The sequence below is a fragment of the Cavia porcellus genome, unplaced genomic scaffold, assembly GCF_034190915.1.
Source record: "Cavia porcellus strain 051 isolate PalLab524CR breed Dunkin Hartley unplaced genomic scaffold, mCavPor4.1 scaffold_33, whole genome shotgun sequence".
Taxonomy (NCBI): domain Eukaryota; kingdom Metazoa; phylum Chordata; class Mammalia; order Rodentia; family Caviidae; genus Cavia; species Cavia porcellus.
The window spans coordinates 926,990-946,087 of NW_026947516.1; the positions used below are offsets into that span (position 1 = coordinate 926,990).

General features: G+C 47.4%; 1 protein-coding gene across 2 annotated transcripts in view; it reads left to right on the forward strand.

Annotated features, from left to right (window-relative positions):
- The window catches only part of LOC100719908 (zinc finger protein 709-like), a 55,319-nt gene extending 36,492 nt beyond the window's left edge, over window positions 1–18,827 (forward strand). The window contains exons 1-4 of one of the 2 annotated variants that reach the window (XM_003460700.5): window positions 3,717–3,848; window positions 13,535–13,908; window positions 14,104–14,165; window positions 16,116–18,827. In XM_003460700.5, coding sequence (XP_003460748.2) covers window positions 14,116–14,165; window positions 16,116–18,492 — 2,427 coding nt within the window. In that variant the 5' untranslated portion in view covers window positions 3,717–3,848; window positions 13,535–13,908; window positions 14,104–14,115 and the 3' untranslated portion in view covers window positions 18,493–18,827. Of the gene's footprint in view, window positions 1–3,716; window positions 3,849–13,534; window positions 13,909–14,103; window positions 14,166–16,115 lie in introns of those variants that run through there. The other variant, XM_063242896.1, reaches the window with a different exon arrangement.
- Window positions 18,828–19,098: the final 271 nt, after the last annotated feature.

The following is a 19,098-nucleotide window of genomic DNA, read 5'->3' on the forward strand; positions in this document are numbered from 1 at the left end:
TGAGTTGAAAGATTTTGGCATTCTTTTTCTAGCTGTATCTGTTTTAAAAGATCCCTTTTTCTTTGTTCTAATTCCGCTAGCATGCTAGAAGGTTGAAGGCAGACGCGAAGTGCATCATCATAGTCAGGGGGCTCAATGACGGCCAGTGCCGCAACAGGGTCAGGGTGGTATGTAGAGGCTTGCTGTACTACGTGTTCCCAGTCGACCTCTTGAAAATTAGAGAGGTCGGGGTATAAAGACTGATATGAATCTCCAATTGGCCGTGGAGGGGTGGGGGGTGGGGGTCCGCCATCTCGGAACCTGTCAGTCTTCTCAACAGGAGGAAGTAGTGGCAGATCGCCATCTTGGAGGACCTCTAACAGGCCATCAGCCTCTGCGTCTGAGAGATCAGAGGCTTCAGATTTTTCTGAGGAAGGTTTTGGGGTAGGATTAAAGGAATTGCGCAGGGCAGCCTCACCCTGTACAACCGTCTCCTCAATCTGAGGATCTGCATGACGCTGAGTAAGCAGCTCAGAGATTAAATTCCAGTATGTAAAGGTGGTCACAGGAACCTTTTCCGGACCGAAAACTCTATCAAAATCTGTTAGAGCATCTCCTACTCTTTTCCACCTCTTGGTATCTATAGAGCCCTCTAAGGAGAACCAAGGGCAAACCTTATGAATAAACTGAAAATACTGCAACAATTCTTTTGTTCTAACCTTTATCCCTCTTGTCTTTAATGCCTCGCTAAGGCCTCCCACGAATAATTCATGTTTGCTCAATGCTTGACCCATGTCGAGAAAAGGGAATGGGGTTGCCGTTCACTCACCGTGACTCAGGCAGCACTTTCGGCAGTCGTCTGCACAGGCCTCGGCCTTGATTCAGTTTACTTTCATTTTGAGCCCGCGTTCTCGAAGGGCTCCCTCGTTAACTCCCCCATGCCACGAGCTGAGCACCACTTGATCGGCCCTCAGATCAATCCATGGGGTGTACCTGGAGGAGGAACCGGAATGATAAAAAAAAGTCAGTCAAAACAAAGGTTGGACATAGTACACGATGTAAAAACAGAATACCAGGTAATCAACAATAGTTACCATAATGCCTCTTGTTACCTTAAAAAGAATTGCCTATATCATCAGGTATAATAAAATTGAACTAAACAGTACAAAACAAAACCAATAAAACCTAAACATTGGAGACATTACTGAACTTCAAAAGAAGATAATAGTCAAACCAGAATGGGCATCATAGTGAATCTTACTGCCTTCAAAGTAGTTGCCTATAGCCTCAAACTTGATACTATCAAACAGAACCAAATAGAGTAATATCAGTCAAAACAAGATGGTGAGAGCAATACGGGGCTTCAGTTACTATAATATATCCTCCTAAGTTTTAAAAATTTTTTTCCCTTAATTAAAAAAATAATAAAATAAAATGAATTTTTAAAAAGGGCAAAGAGATAATATAGAAACTATTGTTCATTTTCTGTTAGCTGGTTCTAAATACCTTGTAATGCTTTTATCCTCTTGAATGGTTCCACACTGTCTTGATATGTTTGATATATAATATACAAAGTTATACTCAAATATTTCAAGGAAAGAGACACTATGGTAATTACTATTACGTCAGGTTATCTTGTGGTGAAACACTATGTTGCTTAACATATTGATTAAAAAGATTATCCCATCAAGAGGAAACAGCAATAAAGGAGGAGCAGTATCCTAATTTCGCGTTAAGTGGATCTGAAGCCAAAATTTATGTGAAGACATAAATTCCTACATAGTGGATCAGGGAATAGCACAGGAGGAGGAGATGATGGGTATGAGCACTTACACACCAAACACTGGTACATGCAGCATAAAACGAACATCACTAGATATGAAAAAGGAAATAAACACTAATACAAGTGTACTAGGGGCTTTATATAATCCACTAGCACAAATGAACGACTCGATAAATAACAAATGTTGGAGCAGAAGCAAACTTTTCAACAAGTGCATGCAATAGATATCCAGAGTGATCACCCAACAGAAAATACACACTCTTTTCAGTAGCATAAGAAGCATTCTCCAAAACAGACCGTCTTCAAACAATACCTGCTACGCTTACAACAGAGATGAGTGGGCAGGAGGGCCACAGTGACCTAAGAGTGTTCCTAGGATGCATGATGCTGAGAGATGCCCTCGTCACACTGAAATCAAATACAGAAATCTCAGCATCGCACCGAGCGAGGGATATTCTCCTAGTCGTGCCCCCAGCTCTCTTCTTTGTATTTATTTTTCTTCTCCTGTGTTCTTTGACTTGGTAACTTCTTTTCCCCACCTGCAGTATCAGCCCCAGATGCACGGTGCACTGGGCGGAATTTTAACAAATATAAATAAGAAACATAACTTTCTCAAGGGATTGCAGACACAGCGCTGGGAAAACTTAGTAACATTTATGATAAAAACCCATTAAATACAAAATACAGGGAAACATGCATAACCTTTTAAAGGTTGTTTACAAAGAACCTACAAACAACATCACACAATGGTGAAACACTGAATGTTTTCTCTCTATGATAGGAAAGCAAGGTAACCTGCTCTCACCGCTCCTCAGTACTGCATTGGAGATTCCGACCAGATGAATAAGAATACTCAGGTGTAAACAAAGAAAGCTGAGCTGTTACCGAGGGGATTATGGAAAGAATCCTATAGCATCCGCCAAGAGAGCTTCTAGACCTAGTAAATGGCGGCAGTTAGGGTATAACATCAAAGACCTACAGTCAACATCCATTATTTTTATTGAGGAGAGTCTGAGGAGAAGGAATAAGCCGAGCAGAGCTGCTCCTCACGCGGTAGGAAAGCTCCGCCCGACCCGCCCGGCCGGCGGAGGGAAGGTCGCCGCCAGAGATCGGGCCTCGCCCCGCCGTGGACTTACCGTCTCCCTTCTCCTCAGGATGGGCTCTTCGGTAAAAGTTTCCCATCAGCGCTCCGTGAAGCCCACCACAGGCGTTTTGATCGCTTCAACAGCCCTGAGAGAGAAAGGATTCAGCGCCACCCAGAGCGCGTCGCGGAGGTCCCAAAAAAGCTTCCTGTTTCACAATTTACAGGTCTCACACGCGTTTCCCGCCGGCCTCTGCTGATGACGTCAGTGGTCTGCGCGTTCTCGCCTACCCTAGTGCGCCTGCGCGGGCCACTCCATCAGTCCAAAGCTCTTTTCAAAATGAGCCTGCTGCCTCATTTCCAAATATTCACCTGTAAAACAGCCAAACCTCCTTCTATTTCATTTAGTCCTGTCCTGTGCTGCATTCGTGATGTTCTCTTACATCAGGGGACTGCTTCTCTCATGGGACACTGACCCTGGAGTCTTTGGAGAACACAAGAGACCCCATATAGAAAGACGACACTAAGGCCATTAAGAAACCAGGGGCAGCTCTGGAAGCGAGCAGTACATTTGTTAAGTGAAATTATTGTTAGTCTAGGTGAGGTTGACATGAGAGAAGACAGACATGAGAGAAGACAGTACATTTGGTAAGTGAAATTATTGTTAGTGTAGGTGAGGTTGACATGAGAGAAGACAGACTTGTCCGGAAATTTCAATGTGACAGTTAATGTCTTAAAGTTTTCTCAGGGTGGTAGGACTTTACTTGCTCCCCACTAGGGCTAGAAGGCAGGCAGTGGGTAGGAGCCAATCACCGTCGTAGAAGCGGGTTCCTTGAACTGTCCAATCAGGTGAGCGAGGTGGGCGGGACTTCCGCTGTTATGGCTCCACGTGTTGAGTGCGTGTGGCAGAATCCCTCTGCCCGTTAGCCTGCCTTTTGATACTCTGCCGGCTGCAGGCCGCGTGGGAAGGACTCGGGGACACCGGGAAGCCGCGCTGTGGTGATGGTGCGGGACGGAAGCCGGGGAAGGGATGGGGTCGGGCTGAGGTCTTTGAGGAGGCGGCCGGAACCGGCTCTGGGAGCCGCAGCCTCCCGCCGAGCTCCGGACCCCGAGGTCCTCCGGGCTCTGGGGCTTTTGCCCCTTTTCCCCCGGCGGGGTCCGGGTCACCGCCGTGTCCGTGAGTCCGTCCCCACCGTGACACTGCCCGCCCACGGTGCCGTCCGGTGTGGCCCGGCAGCGCCTCGGCGGTGTGGGGAGAGCGGGGCTCGGGGCGGCCCTGGTTCAGGGCGGCCTGGAGCTGGTGCGGCTGCGGGCGCTGGGTCCCTGGTCTCGGTGCTTTCAGTAGCAGAGCTGGGGATGTGACGGTTATAAATGGCTGCGAGGCAGGGTCTCAGACCCACACCTGCTCTCTTCAGACCTCTGCTTTTTCTATTCACAGTGAAGTCCTGAGTTTCCAGTGTTTCCCCACATGGCCAGCCTCATAGTAGTTGTAGATGAGTGTAAGAAAGGCTTTAAGATTGCAGGTGACCTGGCTCCGGAGGGGAGCTTCCCACCATGCAGTGAAGTCCTGCTTTGTACACTCAGCAGTGTAGACTGCCACCTTAGATGTTTATGTCTGACTTCTACTGACAACAATAAAGAACAGGGCTCATGAGCTCTCCCTGCATTGTGGAGTGATGGCCCAAACGCAAAGAAAGATGTTAGTGTTCTCTCTGGTGGCTCTGGCCAGCCTCCATCTCACTGATGTGGTCTCTCTGACATAGAGGAAGAGCAGCCAGGAAAGACCGGCGTCAAGAACTGTACTGCAGGTATTGCATGAAGAGGTACAAAGCCACTCAGAGAGTGAAGTGGAGGCACTGAAAGCTGAATCTGGGGTGCAGTCATGTTTTACAGCTGGGGGCACCATCTGTACCCCCCACAAGGGTCAATGTGTGATTGGTTATTGGACTTGTTCCTACAGTGCTGTTTGGTCGCTACACGGGAATTTTCCAGCAAATACTTTAGCAACTCATTTGGGGAAGTGCCCTCGCTGAAGGGGAGCTTAAAGGAAAAGTGTGTAGCCACATAGACACAGTGTGAAACTACAGGCTGTTCCCAGGACTGTTTGCTGGGACGCAGAGGCCCTGGCTCTTCTACTTCTTAGAGGGCCCAGTCCCTTAGCTAACCCTCCCTGTGGGTCTCAGCTGTCCCTGCATGAGGAGAGTTTTCACTCTGCATAGGAATAGCTTCCTGATTCTTAGAAGCACCCTTGAGGGGGCTGCTCAATCCAGAGCTAAGTAGAGACACCCAGAGCACAGGAATTGCTCAGTTCTTTAATGTCTGAATCTCCCAGGTGATTCTGGGTATTGGAAATCACCATTTGCACTCACGTTCTCAAACCAGTTTTGTTACCTTGTAAAGTTTAAAAGAAACTGAGATTTTAGAGAAAAAGTGATCGCTTTGCACTTGAAGTCCTGGAAACTGGGCAGTTTGGCAGAGAGCGGCTGCAGCTCCTCGCAGTAGGGAAGGCTGTGTTCCCTGTTCCTAAGGAAGTTCCATCTTGGTCTTCTGTGTCCTGGTCACCAGCTCTTCTGACCTTAGGTCTCATCAGTATGGCTGATTACACAGCTCTAGCTCAGGCCCTTCTCCGTACCTAGCTGCTTTATTCAGAATGTAGCAAAACAGGCTGTTTAGAATGAGGCTGTTTAAATGAGCTCTTCCAGAGCGATTAGAACACTGAGGAAAACGGTGGTGGCGATGTGAACTTGTTACCAGTGTGGAAAGAGGTAGTCTCTCCTGTCAAAGGAAACAGTTCAAGGAACTCCATCTACCAGCATCCTGATGTTCATAAAACAGTTTTATTATACAATGTGCATGTGCTTGTTTTACAACTCTTGGAAAACTTGAGACCAGGAGGTAGTTGGCTGTTGATCTGAAATAAAACTTCGCAGCAGAAGTCTTTTTAGGTCTCACAATTTACCCTGCTGGAAGCCATGACCTCATTAAGGTAGCCAATCAGTTTAGATCATGAGGTCACACCCTGACCAATGGGATGAAGACAGTGTGCTTGTGGGATAAAAGGCGGCCTGTCCCCTTGCTTGCCCTTGTCCCTCTGTGATCTGCTCTGCTGCAGGAAAGTTCACCTGGCCAAGAAACTTGGCAGCCTTTAGTTTCTTTTCTCCTGTTTGTGACACCACAGAAATCCTGCCTACCAGCAAGGGAGGGGAAAGGGCTCTTGCTCAGGGCAACTCTGAAAGTGCTGCGTGTTACACCCACACTGAGAGACACACGGAGCTGGGCCTCTGCGTGGACGTGGGCGTGTGACGCTGGCAGCAGAGTGAAGGACAAGCTGTCACCCTCAGGTCACCGCTGTCATCCTGTACTGTTTCTGCAGGGCGATTTAAAATGAAATGCAGGATGCTGGCTGCCATGGCCTGGGGTAGCTCAGAGGTCAGAGGCCTCAGGAAAGTGGGGAGCCTGTGATGGCTGTGACTGTCTGCTGTTCTTATTAATCAGTTCACCTCATCAATTGTGAGGGAAAATTGAAATCAGGAAACTGGTCTTGTAGGTTTAATAACAGGGTGAGCATCATCGCTGAAGTAGAACAGGAAAGTGTTTGTCTCGGACACAGAGATTTAAAGATGTGTTCGAAGTTTTTTACTGTTTGGTGGCTGAGTGCAGGAATTTAGTTCTTAGCTACATAGTCCCTGTATTTCTGTTTTATTTTTGCAACCTGGTCTTCTTCAGTTGCCAGGGCTGGTAGGCTTCTGATTTTGTGTCTCCTTCCCTCGGTGCTGGGAAGACAGGCGTGTGGCATTTAGCTGGTTTTGTAGTCACCCAGGTTTACTGAGATTTCAGTGCCTGAGGAGAGAAAGCCCCAGTGCGCCGTGCAGTGCAGCCTCGGGTGGCAGCTGCTTGGGGGCCGAGGCAGGAATATGGGGACACCAGGCCCAGCTGGACAGCTGAGCAGGAGCCTGTGTCAGGGTGGAGTCAACATTATGGGACGTCCCTGAGTGTAACTGCAGGATGCCCTGAGTTACATCTTTAGCACTAATGAAAAACAGAAAAATATTTAGTGGAAATCTGCAGTTTTGTATATTATTTACCTCCCTCACTAGTGGTGCATGGTGCAGCCCCTGCTCATGGCGGGGGACTGCGATCCCACGTCACTGCTCTGTCAGCTGCTGGACACCAAGGTGAGCAGCCAGCAGTTGCAGTGCGCTGTGCTCCGTAATGTTCATGAGATGCTAATTTATTATACACTTGTGTGTGTCTTACATAAATGTCCCCAAACACAGATGAAGGAATATGTGTTCAGGTTTAAAGGTTTGACAGTGACGATTGATTCGTCATAGTATTCTGTGCATTTCAAGTATATTTTTCAGCCTTCTGTGGGTTGATCACACATTTTCCCTAGCTAACCCACAGCGTCTGTGGGCTCATTTCTCCATCTGTGTGGAATCCTGTGTAGAAGGTGGCATCCGTCAGGTTGTCCTCTGTTTGAGTGCTGCATTGATCAAGTTCCCCACAGCAACCCAGCCAGGGGAATGGTAGGTGCTGTTTGGGAAAGGGAACCCTGCTGTGGGGATTTTTGTTTGCGAGCGTGTTTGTTCTGCTCTGCCTTTGGTTTATTTTACACTGTACAGAGGTCCGCGGCACTGGTCATGTTCTCTGACCTTCATCACCCTGATAAGGGAATAGAGCTGGGGATGGAGACACAGACTGTAACCCCAGCGCCCGGGGCGGAGGCACAAAAGTTGGTGTGAGTTTGATGCCAGTCTGGGCTCCAAAGTGCATCCAAGGCCAGCCTGAGCTGCGCTGCAAAACTCTTCTGAGTGAATAGGAAGGAACAGAGCTTTCCACTGAAGACACAGGGCTGAGCATGTGACCCAGGGCAGCAAGCGTGTGCCAGGCTGGAGAGAACACACTTCCACCCCAGCCCTGATTCCCGCTGACTCTGGGAGCCCTCTACAGGATGAGCTGTCAGCCCTGTCACTAGTGCTCTCCGTGCAGATGTGTGCTTCCCACACGGTGACCCTGCTCACCACCAGGGTTCTGCACCATGGCCTCCTGGGCAGTGTTCCTGCTGTCTGCAGACCCCAGAGAGTGACAGGTGCCAGCCGTGTGCTCTCCCCCTGCGCCCCTCATCCAGCCCATGTGCATCCGTGTGTAGTGTGCCCACGTGGGAGTGTGGGAGAGCGCTCAGCCTGTGTGTTTGTTACTCCGCCCAACCTTATTTCCAGGTTTACTTCCATCAGTGTACCTGTAACTCCCCACAGGAGTCTGTCTCGGTGACAACTCACGTCCCTTTCCACAGCACTGGGACAGCAGGCTTGTCCAGCTGTGTTGCTGTTGTAAATGCCACAAGCACATTCTTTAGTGCCCTAGAAGCCGATCAGAGAAGATGCCGTAGATGCTCAGGCCCAGGAGCCTCTCTGCTGGGGCCCAGAGTGTGTGTCCAGCACCATCGTGATGGACCAGGCACACTTCCGCCTGGGGGCTGCCTTCCCGTTTCTCAGAGCCACCAGCACCAGGCTTTTTTATATTCCTGTGTTCCGTGGAGTCCTAGGAAGACTTACTGACGTCTTTATAATTTTCCTGTGGTATGCTTCCATTTCTTTGCATTCTTCTTACATTTTCAGTGTAAGCCCTTGTATAAAACATCTGCTTTCATAGTATTTTCGTATTTGTGATGAGGACTTTTTTGGTAAAATCTTTTTCTTCTTGGCATCTTACTGTCCCTTGTACAGAATCACTGTGCCTTCTCATTAGTTTCCCATCTACATGTTAATTTCATGAATTATTTTCTTCCTTGAGCAGAAATCTTGTTACTTTTCATGTCTTCAGAGTACCTTAACATTTGTAGATTTACAATTTTATATTTGAAGATATCCTCACACGGTTTCTTATATAGTACTTTGTTCTTTTACATGTTTTAATTTTGCATTTTACATATTTTTTGAGTCTACCTGGAGTGCATGTTGGCATATGGGCATGTGCTACCTCAGGGAATGATTTATACATTGCTCTGTAATGCTCATCCCGCCACGTCTCGGTCTGTTTAAACGCCGTGTTCCTCGGTGCTTCTCAGAAGCGCACTGAGTCTGGACCGGCCTGCGTTTCTGGCCTGCCTGAAGTGCAAAGCAGGTTCCAGACGGTGGGAGAGGCTGTCTCTGTGGCTCTGCTCTTCTGCTTGAGATTTGAAAATGAAATTCTGACCATTGTTTTTCCAAGGTCATTCTAGGAGCTGTTTCCTAAATGTGAAGTTATCTTATTTGAACATATCGTTGTATTAGCACACAGTTTAAAGAGTCCCTAGGGAGTCCATCATGAAATTGGAGGCTGAGCCTGATTCTGCTGACACCCAGGTCTTCAGTTCTTTTTCTGTGTGTGATTTTCCTCTTGGTGTCTGGTGGCAGACTTCTCAAGGAACGGGGTGGAAGCACCCAGTTGACTCCTGTCAAGGCAGAGTTGAGAAGTATTTGCAAAAATTTTAAGCAAGGTCAGTCTTGAGATGCGCTTCTGACAGTGTATTTTGTAAAATATTAATTTTAGACATGTGGCATAGAGAACTGCTCGCACTTTCTACTGATAAGAAAACCTTTTGTTTTTGCTGTGTTCACTGATGATCAGGTAAACAGTTTTCCTTAGGGCCACAGGCTGTGGAATTGCTCTGAGGTGTTCTTGTGTACTGGCCCTGAGGTCAGTTGTTTGGAAGCTACATTTACTTACACTTCATGCTCTGATTGTGTGTCGCGGAGCTGCGGTGTCCTGGCAGAGTTTCGATGAGTATTAAAACTTTCCTGTTCTCCTGGCCTTTCATGACAGTCTGTTATTTTTCTTGAAATTTACATGTCTATATTTTTAACCTTTCATGCCTAGAGTTTTATCTCTGGGATCTCAATCTCCTTGTCAGTTTTTGTCTGTTTCCTATTTTGTCCTGTGGTAACACATGAATTTGTGTTCCAAATGACACCATGGTGGGACACAGGGACTATCCTGGACTTAGTTCTACTTTGAAATAATTCATGTACCATGTGTCCATTCCACATTTGCTCGTTTTCTGGTATGTGACGTTGCAGTTATTAATCACATTCTAATGTTTCTCTTCATCAAGTACCTTTTAAGAAATAATTAACAAAAATTGAGTTTTAGAGTATATGGTTGTGAAAATTAGAATCATCAGTTCTGTTCATTATGTGTGTGTGTGGTGTGTTTCACTGTGGTTTTATGCTGAGGGACCCTTGCATGAGATGGACAAATGCAACTTCATCAGCACAGACACAGCATTTTCCTGGGTGAGCTGCTGAGTTTGAACCCAGGGCATCGGGCAGCCGAGGGCACCATGCTGCCACTCAGCTACATGTAGAAAGAAGACACCATTTTCTGGTGCAGCCTTGGACTTGGTTAGGTGATATGCTATGCAGGATTTGAAAATCAGCTTGCATTAGATGTAATGGGCCGCTATGGCCTTTTCTCAGAAACATGTTCTCTTGTTCATAAGTTTTATGTTTTTACTGCAGAATAGATGTATTCATCCTGGGAAATTGGCACGTATGCCAATGGCACCATGATGGGTATGTGAAAAGGTTCAGTAAATCAGTTGAAAACCCACTGGGAGGTGAGTTTGTGATGCAAAGTATGTTTTTGTTTGTTTTGGACTGGGAATCCAAGTGGGGTCCACCCATTGCCAGGCAGGCGCCGCACCCCTGAGCTAAACCCCAGCCCTGTAGGCTTCTTTGCTTGGCCTCTCCTGGGAGTTCTGAGGCTGGGGCACCGTCAGTAGCAGCACATTGGCTCTGCGTGTCCTCCTCTTCTTCCTTCTGGTCTCCTGGCATGACAGAGTCAAAAGGAGAGAAAATGGAGAAAGAAAGAAAGGAAGGAAGGAAGGAAGGAAGAAGGCCTTTCTTTTGCGCACAGGAAGGCTGCTGAAGAAGGCAGGCACCCTCTGGGCAGTTCAAGAAAGAAACAGGCTCTGTTTGAAATTGACAGGGGCGGGCGGAATGACGTATTGCCAGCTGATTGGAGGACCTTGGCGCACACACGGGTTAAAGCACCCAGGGGAGACCCTGTTAGCCTCATCCCCGTCTTCCCCTGGGTAACACTGTCCTGCATACTGTGCTGGTGCTCAGGAATTTCCTCCATGTGTGTGGTCACCTGTGGTGACACTTCAGTGTCCGTCTAGCTCTACCACTTCAAAATGGTCAGTGAATTCCACAGAAATACACGGAAGAGCATTCTGCGTGTTCTCTTTGTCTCGGTGTGTTTTGGACAGGCTGATGCTTCTCGGGAAAAGTGCTTTCTTCTCATTTTAGCTGGCAGATGCCGCTTCATAGATGCGAAGGGAATCACATTTCTGTCCGGACACAACGTTGGTGTTTTCAGGATCTGGAATGAACTCAGTGGTGTGTGGACCGTGGAACACGCCGAGGTGGCGGGTGTGCGTGTGCACGGTGCTGTGTGACCCTCCATCCCCGTAGGTGAGCGTCAGTGTGTCCTCCCACACCCCACTTCCCTGCCTGTTCCTCAGGCGAGCTCATGGGCCCTGTTTGCTAAGTGGTGCTTTCTCTTGAATAAGTTTCACTCTTGTTTCTAATATGTTTGTTTTTTAGTTGGTGTACAATCCCCTTAGCCTGTAGTGCTTGGGTTTTTTTCCTTTCTTATCCCTTTACCTCCCAGCTTTCCATGGTTTTCTCGTTGTCTTCGAATTCTGATAGCTTCCTGATTTTCTTCTGTGGAAACACTAAAGATCTTGCACTATGAATTCTCAAAGTGTCCAAGTTGATCTTCTCCTTTCTAAGAGGAAATTTTAATTGTGCAAGCCACATGAAGACTATGACTCAATTTGTTTTTTTTCACTGCTAAGACAAAATACCTGATGCCCCGAGTTAAAACAGCACGATTCTATGTAGCTCCCATCTGCAGAGATTTCTTTCCATAGTCGGCTGGCACCATGACAGGATGGCAGGGCAGAAGAACCCAGTGAAGAAGCACTGCAGGAGAGAGAGCCAGCCCTTTCCCCTCTCTCACTGAGTTTGTGGCTAGGGGCCCCTTGTGGCACCCTGCAGACCCGAGTCAAGTGGTGTGAGAGGAGCTGCTCCCCCTGAGGAGGGAGGGGAAGAAGTGTGTTGTCCCTAGTGGTGGTGTTTGGTGCTGTTGGTTCTCCTGGAGGAGCTCGTCGACCTTCTGTCCTGATACACACTTGATTGTTCTCAGCAGCCGCAGAACTTGGCACCTTGTTGTTGCTGAGAATGGCTGTGGTTCACTTTGGGCGCGCTCTGGTCCTTACTTTGAGCATTGCCTCCTGCCTGCAGAGGGGAAGATGTGTGCTGTTAAGTCTCCAGGAGAAGCTGTCCCGCCGGCTTCCTGATGTGAGCCCAGCTGTTCTTGTGATCAGAGGAGCTGAGGGACTTCACTGTCACTGAGGATGGCTCTGGTGCTTTTTGGGGGGGCCATGGTGCTTATGTTGAGCATGCCTTCCTGGCTGCAGTGCAGATCCTTCGGCTAGGGCACAGCTTCCTCACCCCACTGCACAGATTTTCTGGCTTCCAGTGCCGACCTTTGGGCCTTCCCAGTGCAGATGTGTGAAACAGACTTCAGGAGTCCTTGTCCTGGGCTCTGGGCCTCCAGCTGGACTTATAGGAGCCATTGTCATGAGCTCTGCGTCCTCAGCTGGACCCACACAGGACATTGCTGTGGGATCCAGGCCTCAGCGGTGTTCTCTAGGTCTTTAATGTGTGCACAGATGTCCTGCACTGTCTTCTGACCTTTGACTCCTTGGGTGATCTTTATAAATAATACCGAGTAGTAAAAGACCCTGTGCCGTGTTCTCGTTGAGGTCCCTGCCTGCATCACTTGTATGGGACGCAGGCTCCTCACCCCAGGGTGGTGTAGCACCCACACCTCTAACGCCCGTCCTGAACCTTGAGTCAGTCACAAATGCTAGGCGCCCTCCGCGGGACTGCCTGAGGGTGCCAGGGCCACTGGCATACAACCACGGCAGAGTCAGGTGTCTGTTTCTCCTGTCGGCTGTGTTAAACATTGTGTGGTTTGCACCGTTTTGTGACAAAAGAGCTCTGTGACAAATCGGTATCATCTTCCGTTCTGTCTACTCATCTACCTCAAGGCCACCAGTGCCCATAGGTGCATAGATCGTGCCTGAGCTACAGTGAGAGGCTGGGACTCCATTCCCAGTGCGATGGAAGGATCCAGGGGTCAGTGCTGCCACCAGGGATGCCATATAAGGACAGAGAGAGGGCTGTCGCTCCACTCACCACCTCCTGCTTTCCACTTCTGCCGCCCTGTGCCTCGCCCCGTCTTCCAGGCCGTCTTGCACTGAATCTCTACAAATATGACCCAAAATGAACCTCTCCCCGTTTCTCACTCTTACGCCACCTTTCAGGTCACTGACCCCAGGACAGCTTGGCTTCCATGGTGGCATCTCACAGTTCTTAGCCAGCCTCTGATGGGAAGTGTCACTGTTCTCATCAACTGTCCAGATGACTCACAGATCGTGCTTCGTGCTTAGTTTTTCCCCGTATGAAGAACGCAGATTGAAATTTCAAAATATGATCTCAGTAGAATCAGAGGTGGAAGGGATTAATTTCCTAAATAACGAGTGGAGGAAAAAAGTTACTTTCTTTCATTCCTCAGTTATTCAGATATGTTTTTCTGGTTTTTTCCCTTGACTCCTTCTATGACCCGTGCTTTAGTGACTCTACAGCAAACCTGGGTGTGACCAGCAGAAGTACTGTTCCATCCCGCTGTGGCTCTGCACCGAATTCCAGGGCAGCCTCACAGTCCATGTGATGAGTGCCTCTGGATGGACAGTCAGTGAGGACCGAGCGTGAAGCAGAAAGTGGGAACCTCAGCCCCGTGTGGGCTGTGGAGGAGCAGAGCTGAGCTGGATCGTGCCGTGAGCCTCCCTCTTCCTCCTGGAATCCACGTCTGATGATGCAGGAGGCAGTGACCTTCGAGGACGTGGCTGTGAGCTTCACCAGGGAGGAGTGGGCTTTGCTGCATCCTTCCCAGAAGAAGCTCTACAGAGCTGTGATGCTGGAAACCTTCAGGAACCTGGCTGCCGTAGGTGAGGGAGACGCTGTGTTCTCATTTATGCGGTCGGAGAGCACTGGGTCCTGCCATCAGCTCAGTCTCTTAGCGGGAAGATGACACACTGTGACGCGTCTCCCGGCAGGGTCACACTGTGCCGTGAGTCCCCCTGGATCTGGTGATTTTCATATCTGTGGTCAGTCATCAGTATGTTTCTCTTTCTACCCTTCAGGAAGGATTTCAGATGTCCAGCAACTTTGAAGATGAATACAGAAATTACAGGAGTCATCTGAGGTAATTTGTACTCAGAAAAGAAAGTTCCTCAAGTGTCAGAATATTACACCTGTGAAAAAGAAGACCATGTTTAAATTTCTTAAATCTTGCAAAATTTCTTAGTACACATATTCTCGTAGAATATCTCCAATCTGACAATTGATATTTGAAATTCTCCAACATCTGAACTGTAGGTGGTGCTCATATTATGTCAAAACTCACATCGTTCAACCGAGCATGTTGGCTTACTCAGGGAATCCCAAGACACAGGAGACTGAGGCAGGAGGATCAGCGCATGTTTGAGTCTTGCCTGGGCTACAAAATGAGCTCAAGACCAGCCTGATCTGCATAGAGAGGCCCTGTCTCAAAATAAGTCCAAGGGGAAAAAAAAAACTGACATTGAGGTCATTTAAAAGACACACAGGCAGATGAGTTGGTGCCTGCTTGTAATCTGAGCCTGTGAAGGCTGATGCAGGAAAATTTCCAGAGCTTCGAGTTCAGACTAGACCACATAGTAAGTTCAAAGGCAGCAACAACTACAGAGCAAGACCTTGTCTGGAATTACAGAAAGAAAGGAGTGCAAACTTTGTTCCATGCTCACATTTATACAGAGGTGGAATGTTGAGTGTCACTGAGAACAGGAGACTATAAAACAAATTTGTGTGCACACCAAGAGCTGACTTCTACTTATGCATCCCTACCTTTTTAAAAGACCGCTTTTGTACCAAACAAATTATATATGATACTATATGTGGTTAAATATGATGTACACACTCAGTGATTGGAAAGTTGCTAATCTGGGTGTCTTCAAAATCCAAATGAATACCACTGTTTTGATCACATTTATTAGGCGGGGATGTAGCCCAGCAGCATAAGCACCTGCCTCGCTGTAAGGTGTTGGAGTTCAATTCACGTTTCCTCTCAAGCAGTCCTCCAAACCCACAGTGCGTTCCTGTCCGAAGCGTTAGGAGGTGCACCGCCATGTTACTGCAGCTGGGCCATCTGTGGAAACCTGTGTAGAGATCCCACAGGAGAGGGGAGGCAGACATCCTGTTTTATCCACCCATACTTTTTGTTTTTTATTTGGACTGGGTCTGACTGTGTGGCCCAGGCTGGCATCGAGCTGACAGTGATCCTCCTGCCTCAGCCTCCTGGGATGGCAGGTGCTGTAAGCAGGCCTGGCTGTATCCGCCATGCATTCATTACGCATATTCTCCACAATGTTAAGTGCCGTTCACAGATGAGACAATTCTGGAAATGTTGGGTAGCCAGGGCATAAAGGGACATGGTTGAAACCCTAGTAATCTAGGAGTCTGAAGCAGGAGGATCATGCATTCATGCTCAGCCTGGGCAAATTCATGATTCATGAGAGTCTGTTTCCAAATAAAAACAGAATAGCTCGTGAATGTGTCTCAGTGCTAAAACCAGGGTTCCATTTCCAGCCCTGAAAGTGGCGTGTCTAACAGGCTAGCGTAGAGTTCGTCCTCAAAGGAGAGAAGGCAGGCCTCTGCCGGAGGTCGCTGGCTCTAGTGCTGATCACGTTACATTAAACCAGGCACACGGAGAGGTTTCCAGATGGCAGGTACTCTGGTACAGCGATCCCACCACGTGAGCTACGGAGCAGGTGGAGAAGAGGGGCCACAGAGAGGGGCAGGCACAGGAAGGGCTGAGGATGCCGAGGGGGTGGGAGGCGGAAGTCACCGGGAAAAGGGTCAGAGGTTAGCAGTGCGTGGAGCAGGGCTCATCAACCTGTGGGCCACGTCCTCAAGATGAAAGCGTGTTGTGAATTACAGATGAGTTGGTCACAAAGTCCCAAATGATTCTTAACTGTAGAGGACAAGCTGAAACCAACACATCATGCAGAGCGCATGGTGAGTGGACGGCTAAGTGTTGACAGAGGGCATCACAGCAGATCTCGCGGAATCTTTACTGTTAAATGTGATTGGTTTTTGTTTCTCTCCCCTTTCACAGAAGTGAAGAGGTGGAGCAAGTCTGTCAACCTAAATTCTTGTATCAACTTGGAGAAATGGTTTCTCTGACTCCAGATGCACATGAGCACATGACAGCTGTTGGCATAAACCCAGGTGAAAGTGTTTCCTCTAGAAGGCCCCTGGTGGGTCGTCCATCAGCAGAGGGGCCCATCACGGGCAACACTGCACTCAAACCATCTGAGCAGCATGGATTTCAGGAGCAGCTGTTTACCTGTGACAATCATAGGAAAGCCCGCACAAATCTCCACTCTTCTCTGAAATATGCAAAGACAAGTCCTGGAGAGAAGCCCCATGAACGTGTGCCCTGTGCCAACTCCTGGCCTGGTGGCATTGAAGTCAGTACCAAAGAAGAGAAGCCAGAGAGCAAATCAGTCATGACACACAATGATGCTCAGCCGTGGGAACTCAGCCTCAGTGAACTGAACATACCCTTGGGAGAAAGTTTTAATTCTCACCGAGATAGTAAGACACCAGCTCACTCTGGAGAAAAATCCCAGGTACATGAACAGTGTGGAAAATCCCCCACTGCCGATTCAAAGGGTCATCATAAAAGAAGCCACACTGGGGAGAAACACTATGTATGTAAGAAATGTGGGAAAAGTTTCAGCACACCTAGTAACCGACAAATACATGAAAGAATTCACACTGGGGAGAAACCCTATGCATGTAAGCAATGTGGAAAAGCATTCAGAACGAGAGGTATTTGTCAAACCCATGAACGGACTCACACTGGAGAGAAACCCTATGTGTGTAAACAATGTGGGAAAGCTTTCAGAACTAGTAGTGTTTGTCAAAGGCATGAATGGACTCACACAGGGAAGAAACTCTTTGCGTGTAAGCAATGTGGCAAAACTCTTAGCAGCAAATATACTTGGCGAATGCATGAATGGACTCACGTTGAAGAGAAACCCTATGTGTGTAAACAGTGTGGGAAATCTTTCAGCAAACACAGTAAATGTAAAATACATGAACAGACTCACACTGGGGAGAAACCTTATGTGTGTAAGCAATGTGGGAAAGCTTTCAGCAGACTGTATTATCTTCAAGCACATGAAAGAATCCACAGTGGAGAGAAACCCTATGTATGTAAGCAGTGTGAGAAAGCTTTCAGCACACGTGGTGGTTGTCAAAAGCATGAACACACTCACTCTGGGGAGAAGCCTTTTGTATGTAAGCATTGTGGGAAGGCTTTTAGCAGACAGTATTATCTTCGAGCACATGAAAGAATCCACAGTACAGAGAAACCTTGTACATGTAAGCAATGTGGGAAAGGCTTCAGCACACGTGCTATTTGTCAGAAGCATGAACAGAGTCACACTGGGGAGAAACCCTATGTATGTAAGCAGTGTGGGAAAGGTTTCTGCACCTACAGATATTTTCAAATACATGAAAAAGCCCACAATGGTGAGAAACCCTATGTATGTAAGCACTGTGGGAAAGCTTTCAGCACGAGTGCTGTTTGTAAAAACCATGAACAGATTCACACTGGGGAGAAACCCTATGTATGTAACCAGTGTGGGAAAGCTTTCATCACACGTCGTAAGTGTCAAATACATGAAAGAATTCACACTGGAGAGAAGCCTTATTCATGTAAGCAGTGTGGAAAAGCTTTCAGAACAAGTGATATTTGTAAAACTCATGAACGAACTCACACTAGGGAGAAACCCTATATCTGTAAGCAATGTGGGAAAGGTTTCTGCACCCGCAGTTATTGTCAAATACATGAAAGGAAACACAGTGGGGAGAAGCCGTATGTGTGTAAGCAGTGTGGGAAAGCTTTCAGCACAAATGCTCTCTGTAAAAATCATGAACGGATTCACACTGGGGAGAAGCCCTATTCATGTAAGCACTGTGGAAAAGCTTTCAGAACAAGTGATATTTGTAAAACTCATGAACGAACTCACACTGGAGAGAAACCTTTTGTATGTAAGCACTGTGGGAAAGCTTTCAACACAAATGCTCTTTGTAAAAACCACGAGCGGATTCACACTGGGGAGAAACCCTATGTATGTAAACAGTGTGGGAAAGCTTTCATCACACATCCTAGGTGTCAAATACATGAAAGAATTCACACTGGGGAGAAGCCCTATGTATGTAAACAGTGTGGGAAGGCTTTCAGAACAAACGATATTTGTAGAACTCATGAACGAACTCACAGTGGGGAGAAACCTTTTGCATGTAAGGATTGTGGGAAAGCTTTCAGAACAAGAGGTATTTGTCAAAATCATGAACGGACTCACACTGGAGAGAAACCCTATGTATGCAAGCAATGTGGAAAGGCTTTCAGCACAAGTGGTATCTGTCAAAGGCATGAACTGACTCACTCTGGGAAGAGACCCTTTGCATGTAAGCAGTGAGGCAAAGCTTTCAGCATTTAAGATGGTTAGTGAGTGCATGAACAGGTTGACGCTGGGGAGAAACCCTATGTATATGTAAGCCATGTGGGAAAGCTTTCAGCACACAGAGTAAATGTACAAGAAGGGACTCACATTGGGTTGGAAACCTATTTGTATGCAGTGTGCAGAAGCTTTTAGCAATATTGTCTTCAAGAGCATGAAAGGACTCACAGTTTAGAGAAACTTCATGTAAACAGTGTGGGAAAGCCTTTGTCAGATTCAAAAATTGTGCAACAAATGGACAGTCTCACTCTGGGGAGAAGCCCTTTGTATGTAAATATAGAAAGCTTTTAGCATGTGTGTTGTTTGTCAGAATCATGAACGGACTCACTGAGGAGAAACCCTAAGTGTGTAACCAATATGAGAAAGCTTTCAGCAGATAACATGCTTATCAAAAACATAAAAGAACCCACAGTGGACAGAAACCCTGTATATAAGCACTGTGAGAATGCTATTAAATCATACAGACAAAAAAAAAATCATACAGACATTGTCAACAACATGTATGAACTCAGACTGGGGAGAAAATATATATGTAAGCAAGTTTGGCGTGGTGGCTCACACCTG